Here is a 10,642-nt window from a genome sequence, read left to right as displayed (position 1 = left end):
GTTTTGTTAACAAAGAAACAATAAAACCAACATAACAAATCACTTTTTTGGACCACATTTTCCCTGTTGCTCCGTTACTTCAAAGTGTTTTATGAAACTACTGAATGGTAACTGCTTCTGTACAGAAAATACACAGTCAGTTGGTTTTGTGGTCCAAACAAACCATGTTTGATTTTTTTTTCTCCTCATATCATGCATTGGGATGCAATCAGCTTCTTGTCAATCATTAGTCAAAAGAAACAAACACATTTTTAAAAATACAGAGCTTCTATAAGTAACATTTCTACAGCAATCATTAGCCAGAACTACTTAAAGTGTTCCTAGCATTTCCATCTCTCCTGCTGTCTGCTTTTCTAGTGGAGGAATTTTCCAGTATCTGTGACACCTCCCCATGCAGTTATTTACAAGGAGATGGCCCTTGTGGAGAAGGACCTTAATGAAATTTACAGTTGCTAAGGTACATTTGTAGATGCTGGCAGTCACACTCAGACAGAACAAATGGAACTCATTGTGCAGATCTGGGCTGGGCCAGCAATGTAATTAAAGTGCAAATAAAGACAAAAAAACACAAGCCAGGCAGGTCCATTTTTCATTGCTAGCGTTACAGAAGCATCATGACTGTGTGAGATATGTCAGATCAAATAGGCCTAAGTCACAATCTATTCTAAACATCTGTCTCCCTGAGAGGATTTAAGGGAGGTATTCGGTGATATAGCCCTATTTCTTCAACTGGCTGAGTATCATTGGAAAAGGACACTTTTCCAGCCAATTTTTTGTTTTCAACAGTGCTAACACCGGTTTTTTTACTATGATGCCTTTCACACCATTTGAGCTCACTTCCCATGCAGCTACAACAGGCCACTCTTGATGAGGAAAATACAAGAAGTACCAACTACTGTAGAAATGACATCTATCTACCTGGTACATCACAAAAGCAGAGGCTCTGAAAACATTTACAAATAGCACATTTGCTCAAACATATATGCAAGTGATAGCTACCAGCTCCCATAAAAATACATACTTTGTGTTTGCTGGCAGTCACTGTTTGCCACTGACACGTTCAATTTTGCAGGTAAGTCAGTGCCAAATGGCTGAACCAAAGGAAAAAAAAAAACAGACATTTTTCAAACCACCAATTCCACATAAAATGAAATTGTCACTCCAGCTCCAAGGGTTCACTGCTGATCACCACCTGCTGCCAGACAGACGTGCTTTTCTCTCCACAGTGTGTCAGAAACTGCTCTGTAGCCTGACTTGTCAGACAAGCTGCAGGAGATGCAGGAAAATAAAGTGCCTCTTCCAGGGCTGTGTGCAACATGAGTCTCCATCCCCTGCACCACCCCTCTGGGTCCCTCACCTTCCCAGCTGGCAAACTATTTACAACTATTCCACCAGCCCATGTGCTCTCTGTGCTGTAAATACTCTCACTGGTAAAAAATATATTTACAAATAATTTTTATAGATACAATCAGTCACCTTCAGAAAAGGCTGATGAGACATTTAAAGCAGAAAATGTTTTGTGAAGAGTAGCATTAAATGTACAGCAGGTGTTTCAAACAACTGCAGATCTGAAGTTATTACATGCTATCTTAATATCACTCCAAAGTAGAAGAGTGCTAAAATTCTGATTTTTGAAGGAAATTAACACAGTGAGAACACCACAGCCATTACTGCCTCAGTGAACACATAGTTAGCCATCAACCCAGCCACCTCACTTTGCTTATTTATCCTAACACACCTGAGTATATTACCACCATTTAAATCTGTACCCTTGAACTGCCATGTGAGATGGCTGCAATGAGTGCCTGTTCACAGGAAACTCTCCTGTTTTCCATGAAATCATGGTCCCTAATGCCAAACATGATCTTTGCAAAGAAGAAATTGCTTAAGCCGGGTAGGAAGGGTCTGTCTTTCCCCTCCAACACTCTGTGTTGCCTGAGAGGGAAAGGCTGTGAGACCCTGTAACTCTTATTGGAAAAAGAGAGCTGGCATTCTTGTCAGAGTTTCTCTTGTGGTGTTTAGGCATGCATGGTTGTGTTCAGTGTCCCAGAGCTGCCTGCTGGCCCCGTGCAGGTGGGTGCTTCAGGCGGGGAGCCGGGGCTCGATCTTCAGGGACAGCTCGTACAAGGTGTCCTCGTCGATGATGAGGGTCTTGTCCAGCAGGTACTGAGTGACCTGGGGTGAAACACAGAGGGACAGGCTGCATTGTGACTGACACAGAAATCTACCAGCTGTCTTTCCCTTTCAGCACATTGTGGATCCTGAGACTGCCTGGTGTTGTTTTCTTGGGAAACCCAACAGCTGCTCAAAATACTGCTGGCATAAAGATGCACCTGCAGCACTCTGAAATTAATCAGGATCAATTACTCTTAGGGACAGGCAAATCCTTTGCCAGGTTACCTCAGCCCAAGCTGCTCTTCTGGAGTCTGAGGTGAGTCTCCTCTGAAGGCACTGACCAGCTTTGGTCACAGCTGCATCACTCCCAAGAAGGATGAAGGGAAAAAGAATTGCAGGATGCCTCAGCAGGTGCTTGGGGCATCTCCTGACCCTCATCCCAGGATCTCAGGGCAGGGACAACACATCTCTCTCTGAACCCCTCACACCCTCGAAGGCTGCAGTCCCCAGAGACCTTCCAAAGGAGCAAAAAATTTCTTTACAAGGCATCAAACAAAGAGTCCCTGCAGGGTGAGGGTCTCACCGCCCCAAGGACCCGTCCGTGTGTCTGTCTGTGCTCTCCTCCATGTGTGGGAGCAGCAGACACCGCCTTCAGCTGTCAGTGCCAGCTGTATCTCAGAAGGATTTGCTGGCACAGCCTGGTGGCAGTGGCAGGCAGGAGCCTTACCTTCTGCTGGTGCTCGATGCGGTACGAGGTCTGCTGGAACTGCCGGATTTCCCTGATAATGTGTGAGATCTTCCAAAAGAACACAAGGATGTCAGTGCAAACACAGTGTGGCTTCAGCTGAGCCACACAAAGAAAGAATTCTGCACCAAATTATTCCACTTAACCTGGCGGAAGGGAAGGGAAGGGAAGGGAAGGGAAGGGAAGGGAAGGGAAGGGAAGGGAAGGGAAGGGAAGGGAAGGGAAGGGAAGGGAAGGGAAGGGAAGGGAAGGGAAGGGAAGGGAAGGGAAGGGAAGGGAAGGGAAGGGAAGGGAAGGGAAGGGAAGGGAAGGGAAGGGAAGGGAAGGGAAGGGAAGGGAAGGGAAGGGAAGGGAAGGGAAGGGAAGGGAAGGGAAGGGAAGGGAAGGGAAGGGAAGGGAAGGGAAGGGAAGGGAAGGGAAGGGAAGGGAAGGGAAGGGAAGGGAAGGGAAGGGAAGGGATCATCTCCCAGCCACTTCCCAGGACTTTACTTTCCCAAATCAAACAGCCACCCCGAGTGAAATCATTCTCTGCCCATAATGAAACCTCCCTGCTCTCTGCCTCGAGTCACTGCTGAGGAGTGTAGCCCTAAGATGGGCATTAAGTTGTGATTAGAGGAGAAATTTCCACTCCTCACTCAGAGGAGCTGTTACAAAACAGTTTTACATGGCAGTGGGAGAGGCATCAACTTTAAAGTGCTTTTCCGATAGAACAGAGCCAGACACTCTGAAAAGAGCATTGTGATTACTGCTTCCTGCTGATTCACTGCATTCCTGTAATTCTGGTTATGTAAAAAAGCTTTTTCTTGCTCCTTCATGAGCTTCAGGCAGCTGCTTTTGCTGTCCTTTCTGAGCAAGTAAAGTGGGGACAAATTCAGCCTGTGAAAATGCCCAGCCTGCCAGAAGGTGGTGATAGAAGACTGGGCTGAGGAATTGCTCTCCAATTGCTGCCTCTCTTGCACAGCACCTTCTCCAAAGGTAAATCCAGAGGAGTCACAATGAAATCAATAATTAACTCACACAATTAAACGCCTGCTGCCCAAGCATGTAAGAAACTGAAAATTACCATTCTCATTTTGGAAAAATTAACAAGGCCTTCTTCAGTGAAGTTGGGTGTTCCTTCCTCAATGAATGCCAGGTCAGTCAGGTACATCCCAAGGTAGGGAACAGCAGGTGGGTTACAGCTGTAAACCAACAAATCAGCTTATTTTCCTGCAGCTACATTTGCAAATGCATTTTTTTCTAACTTGCACAAACTCTTTATTACTTTGCCCTGTTCTAATCAATGGCTTGCATTCCTTTCCAGGACAAACAGCTCCACTGGCTCTGCTTGAGTTGTGTTTGATCTGCCTGAGATAAATTGAATGCATTCTGCCCAATGTCTAATATTAATGCCATTTTAAAAATATACCATTAATTATTCTGGCTGTTCAGTTCTCAGCTTCTCTTAAGATCACTTGAGATAGTTGTGCCACTCGATTCTGAAAAGCCTGCTTCCAATTACAAACCTCACAAAAAATCAGTTTTTTATGCAGCTGGAATCAGTACATAAATTGCAGAACACTTGACATGGAATATCCTGCAAACCCAAATTACAGAATGTCAAACACAATCTGGCAAATCAATTAGAGAAAACAATATTCAAGGACTGCTGCACAAAAAAAAAAAACAAACAGGCTGTTTTCCAGCAGGCTGGGAGGCCACAGGAGAAGAAATATACTTGTGCCTTTGTCCTGTCTTTTTGTCCCTCTCACAATTTACTGTCAGAAACATAATATATTGTCATACACATGGGTCTGTGACCTGACACAGGCTTAGTCCCAAAGCCCTGAAATTCTTAGCTAGAATAATCCTGCTTTTCATAAACACTTTAATTTATAAAGCTGGCTCTACACTTATTGAAAAAGTTTATCAGTGTAAGTGAAACCCTAACAGGGAATATTCACACAGAAAAATAGTTTAATTTGTTTCAGTAATTCTCTGGAGCTACTATGTTTACCCATCAGGGGTATTCAATCACAGCATATTCAGCAAAACAATAATGCCAAATAGAATCAACCTAGAATTTAAAAGGTTATTAGGAAAAAAAAATTAAACTTAATCAAAGCAAATTAATCTTTAACATGAACTATCCACTGTTTACAACAAAAAACAGTTGTATACTGTAGACAGGCATACTTTTTGAGCATTTCTCTCAGGTTTTTAAATCTTCCTTCAGATGACACAGTCTTTTGAAGCTTGTCCATGAGTGCTTTTGTCTAGAAAGAAAATGTATCACAAATGTCATTGCTGGAGCACGTAAATGATTGGAATTAGATTCTATCAAAGGTGTAATTCACTTATCATCCCCACCCCATTTTCAAGAGTAGTACAACAGGCATTAGGAATTCAGCTTTACTGCAGTTCCTCCTGTCTTTCTGAAAATGGAGATTAGGCAGCATTACAGTTGCCCTATCAGTGATACACAGAACCTGCATTTATGCTAATATTATTACCCTGGAAATGGAGGAAAACCCACACATTTATTGCATTAATGGTCTGGAATTCAGCCTTCAGTGCACACAGGAATATAACAGATCCTATGTGCTGCTGAGGACCCTCAGCTGCATTTCCTGAAGTTGGTGGCAGCCAGGGAAGGTCACTGCCTTGCCCTGAGTTTGCCTCCAAGTTCCAGAGAAAAGCTGAGTATATAAATGAGAATATAGTCATGTCTTACACAAATCACTGTCAGGGCACCACCAGAACCTGGTTCCTTCTTAAGTGAAATAAATTTGATTTTCAGCCTGTTCATGCTACTTGAGACTTGAGTGTAGCGAATGATGAGAAATTCATCATATTTGAAACTGAATTTCCAATTAAGAGAGAGCTGTAGGCAGACAGAGTCACTTTCTTCTATGTAGCAGGCTGATGAAAAACCCAGATTGCATTCCCAATAGGTGCCAGAGGACTGTGCTACAACATCAATCTGCTGTGGGTTTGGTTCCTTCTTTTTTAATTGAAAAGCTTAAAAATCAAGCAAATTCTGTCCATAAAACTTTTTGGAGGTAAACTCACTTGTAAAAGTTTCTATTGAAAGAATTTTTAACAGATTTTTACATAGAAGAGCATAGCACCAGCTGTGAAGCAGCTGAGAAAAAGCTGACTGGAGAAGGTGGTACAGCCAGAATATATTTTAATTGCATTTCTCTGAACTATTTAGAACACAGAACATAAAGTCTGGATTATCTTCATACTGACAGGCCTTCTTGTCATGTGTGTGTCTTGTTTTTGTGGCTGGCAGTAATCCTCACAGATTTTGCTGACATTCTCAGCAGCCAGGTAAAGGTTTAAGAGAGGTGTTTGCTGCACCTAAACTTGAGCTCCTAAATGAGAAAGAAGACTTTACATTGCCAGTCTCTTTCTGGGTAGAAAAATCTCAGGAATTTGAGAGGTTCTGACCTTTATAAAGGCTTTCTGCACACACAGTTTGTATTTGAGGCACCTGACCAGACTTTAACCATAGCTTGTAACCACCCAGATGTGTCTATTAGAAAATACCTGAATGTAGTTTACTTGAACATTTCAGCAGTTCAGGAAAAACAGTCTTTGTCACCCGCCAATTATGTCAACGACATTTTGTTCACACATTAAAAAAAAAAAAAAAAATCACAGAGAAGTCCTGGACATGAAATGCCAGTCCCAGGTGGTGAAAAATCAGAAACATTCACAGGAGGGGGGGTGGGTCCTGTCCCAACCCCTGGGCACAGCGAGCGACGGAATCTAGAACCACCTGCCGCGGCCGTTCCGGAAGGACACCAAACCCGTGTCCTCTCACCTGTTTGGACACCTTTGCCCAGGTTTTCTTGAGCCTGTAGATGGCACTCCTGTTGAGGGCCGAGGTGATCTCCAGCACGCCGTTGTAGTTGTGCAGGCAGCGGCAGATGTCGGCCACGGCCACCCACTTCTCGATGGCGCTAGCCCGCGAGGGCGCGTCGGCGTAGCTCATGATCTGAGAGGCCACCAGGTTGCTCATCTGGCCACGGAGAGATGCAGGGGCTCAGGGAATTGAAGCACAACCCCTTCTAACGTGTCAGGAATTGGTGGATGAGGCAAACCACCCACCCCAGCTGGGCATGACAGAAATGATGGCTCTTCATAAACCGCAGGGAAAGGACATTGGGAACAGAGCTCGAGGCACGTGGAGGGGATGGGGACAGGGAAGAAGGGCTGAGGATGCAATGGGAAGGTCTTCAAGCCATCAGTCACAAACCTGATTGGGAAATGTCCCAGTGAAAATCAAGCAAAATGACAAAGGAGAAAGATGTGTTTAGGGATACCAAGGTGTTAAAGAGAAGTGGTGTTGTATCTCTCTGCAGAAATTGCAGTTTCTTGCTGAAAGGCATTGTGCTACAGTTTAAAATGTTCTATTCTCCTAAATTTCCATGGAGAAGCTGAGTACTGGTTATTTGAAACAAGAATCTTCATCTGCTTGATTTAGATGCTTAATTACAAAGAGGCTGAAGCATTCAGTCACTGATAGGTAACACATTACATCACACTGCAACAAAACCCAGTATTTTTGTTCCAGAGGTCAGAGACAGCCCATGGGGTTCCTAGAAAGTTAATCTGTATTTGAGAGTACTTACATCATTAAAATGTTGGCTAGTTTTCATAATATAGGGTGTTCTCTCATTTTTATCCATTTTCATCCAGCCCTGCCCAAGGAACTCTCTAGACATTGATGGGAGAGAAAAAAGCAAACATGTTCATAAACATACTAGAGAGTCTGTCTGTAACCACAGCCTAAGCAGATTTCAAGGATACCTCAGTTTGCTGGAAGCTAATCACACAGCTTTACACTAATTCCAGCATCCCAGTATACCATTTTAATGCTGTCTGAAATGGTAAATATTGTAAAGAAGATTTATTTCTCTCTAAATCCCCTCTCCCCCGTCACTGCATCCTAATTTCCAGCATGGTGACCCTATTTACACCACGTTATCCCTTTATGTGTGCAAACCCTTTTGTCAGGGCTGTGTTGGGGTGTGGTGGCTGGCCCAGCCTGGTGGCCTCTGTTCCCCCAGGGGACACTTGTGACAGGACTGTCCTCCCCTCTCTACCACAGACAGCTGGTGCAGTTATGGGACAGGTAACCCAGGGGCTGGAACCCAGCAAGGGCCATTTCTCACACCAAAAGGGCTCAGGAATCAGCTAAGAATCAACATCTTAGTCTGGAGAGCAGATGTGGGGAGAGATAAAAGAAATATTCCCAACTGAGACACACTGCTCTACAAACTATAGAAGACACACAAGTTATCACAGAGGCAGAGGCCTCCTACACCCTGAAAGTGTTGGAGACTTCTCCCTGTAGTTTGGACACAGATTCTGTGGTTACATCCCCGGGGACTGTGGGAAAGGATCTCCATGTCAGACCCCACCAACAACTGGATAGTCAGAACCATTGAATCCTAAGTTCTATTATTTCTTCCCTAGCTGTGACATTAAGAGGTACCTTTCACCCTGTGCTGTATACACCTACTAATGTTTTCTTTTTGTCTTTATTCCTGTGCAGTATTAGTTTAAGTCTTACGTCTGTTAAGTTTTGTGTCTATTAAATAAATAATTCATTCTGCAATAGACCAAATCAGCCATTACTAAAGACCTTGTCAACCAGAGGGGATTTTTGGGGTGCTGGCCACCTCAGTAAAGCTCCTGCCTGCTGCAGATGCCTGGGCAAAGGGCAGGGACTAATCTAAGCCCCCCCAGATGGGTTGGTGGCACACTCACTCGTAGGGGATGCTGCGGAACACGACGTGGTCCAGCAGGGTGATCTGCTCCGCCAGCTCCATGGCCGACAGCGTCTCAAAGCACTCAGGCTTGGGGCAGTCTGGCTGCAAAAGCAAGGGGAACACTGAGGGGTCTCCCTGTGGGCCACAGGGCATGAGCAGCTGCCTGGGAACCTTCGACACAGGGTTGTAATTAACTCCGGGGTAAGGAGAAATAGGGATTAATAACAATCACAGACAAACAAAAACACCCGCCTGGGAACTCATAAAACAGGCACACACCAGCCAGGAGTGTGAATGCAGGTTAATTAAACTCTCCACATTCTGTACTTATAGTTTCATATATATTAATATCTTGCCCCTTTTTTAATTCTTGAGATTTCACCCAAGTACTAAAGTTATAACGTGCTCACTTTTGATATGGGCTCCAAAATATTACAATCTCTAAATGGAAATGGACATTCCTGGTGTAAAAGAATAGTATATTCATCCAGAAATGCTTTACAAGTTGCAGTTGTGTTGCATTTTATTGATCCAAACACACAACATTTCTATATTGTATGACTATCTGTGTAGGAGTATTTATGTTTAACTTCCAAAACAAGCTTACCATCTGAATGATATCCTCTATTTTCAAATGGTTATCATCTTGATCATCCTGAGAAAGGGTCCTGAAAAATAAAGTAGCAGAACATTGCACAAGGTTTTCATAGAACCTTATCATAGATCAGTAAAACAGTTTATTTAAAATACATCTTAAATCTGCAATTGAGGAGGTAAAGAAAAAAAAATCTGTAACCTAAAAAGCAGTATCTTGCTTTAGGTAAAAGTCTACAAACTGTTACAACATCAGAGACATGTAAGGTAAAATATTTCCTTGGAGGTTTAAGATCTCTCAGCTAATGAATCCTGGCAATTGTCCTGTTCAGTGTCCCACACTGAGCTCAGAGTGTGGAAATGGACAGCAAACTGCAGCCTTTCCTTGTACTCCTTTCAGTTATAAAAGTGTTAATGAATGTTTTCAATTCTGCTGCAGAAAACCTGTGATTATTATGGTCATTTCCGAGTAATGGGTCAAAAATTAACTAGACAAAAGTAAGTATTTATCAAACACCATCTACCCTGATGTAGCATATTGGCACATAATTACAACTTCTTAAAAATTAATGCAGACACACATCAACAGGATCTCACACACCTCCTTCCCTTCATTTGCAGCTTTCCAAATCCACACAGAACACTTTTTTTATTATTTTATTTTCTTCCATAAGGGCTGGAAACACCTTGTGTCTGACGGGCAAGGCGTGTTTACCTCTCCAGGAGAACCCTAAGCCTCTTGCCCGGATAATAACAGAATGCAGCCTCAGTCCCTGTAAATAGCCTGGCAATCTGTCCTGCAGAGCAGCTTATTTTGTGCTGCTCCTCATGCCTGGGGTCTGCAGGAAGGTGTTGTTCACCCTGTGACAAGAATGGCAATGAAAGCCACACAGGCCCTGTCCCTCTGCCCCAGGCATTCTCATCAATCTTGTAAAATCCATCATATGAGTTACTTAAATACAACTTTGTGTTGGATCAGGTTCTCGCCTTTGATACAGAAATTGTTGTATCTGCTTGATATGAAATAAAGTATGAAATATGGGATTCTTAAAAGACTGAAAACAATTAACTTTTCCCCACCTTTGCCTCCTGATAGTCTCTACCATGACATCTCATGTTTAATGCAGATTTTCAATCTGTCATTCGAAACAGATGCTTTTTTTCCTAGCACACTGGACTCATGAAAAATACCCAAACAACTCTCATTTTATCCATAAGGATTATTCAGTGAAATCTGCAGAGGACAACAGACCTGTAGACTGCGTATAAGTTTTTTTTTGTTTTTGTTTGTTTGTTTGTTTGTTTTTGTTTTTGTTTTTACAGCATCAATAGCAGCTTCCACTTCAGTCTGTGCTGTTGTCAGCCTTGGGACACCCAGTTTCAGCAGAGGACTGGGGACACTCACTGAGCTGCCCAGCCCTGC

General features: G+C 43.3%; 1 protein-coding gene across 2 annotated transcripts in view; it reads right to left on the bottom strand.

Annotated features, from left to right (window-relative positions):
- Positions 1 to 2,082: 2,082 nt before the first annotated feature.
- The window catches only part of RASGRF2 (Ras protein specific guanine nucleotide releasing factor 2), a 112,798-nt gene continuing 104,238 nt past the window's right edge, over positions 2,083 to 10,642 (bottom strand). For both annotated transcript variants that reach the window (XM_062513113.1, XM_062513114.1), the window contains exons 20-27: positions 9,233 to 9,293; positions 8,624 to 8,727; positions 7,483 to 7,567; positions 6,672 to 6,869; positions 5,036 to 5,115; positions 3,924 to 4,041; positions 2,843 to 2,911; positions 2,083 to 2,175 (exon numbers count right to left, since the gene is read on the bottom strand). In XM_062513113.1, the coding sequence (XP_062369097.1) occupies positions 2,083 to 2,175; positions 2,843 to 2,911; positions 3,924 to 4,041; positions 5,036 to 5,115; positions 6,672 to 6,869; positions 7,483 to 7,567; positions 8,624 to 8,727; positions 9,233 to 9,293 (808 nt within the window). The remainder of the gene's footprint in view (positions 2,176 to 2,842; positions 2,912 to 3,923; positions 4,042 to 5,035; positions 5,116 to 6,671; positions 6,870 to 7,482; positions 7,568 to 8,623; positions 8,728 to 9,232; positions 9,294 to 10,642) is intronic.

The sequence above is a fragment of the Cinclus cinclus genome, chromosome Z (assembly GCF_963662255.1).
Source record: "Cinclus cinclus chromosome Z, bCinCin1.1, whole genome shotgun sequence".
NCBI lineage: Eukaryota > Metazoa > Chordata > Aves > Passeriformes > Cinclidae > Cinclus > Cinclus cinclus.
This window is presented reverse-complemented; position numbering and strand designations above follow the sequence as displayed.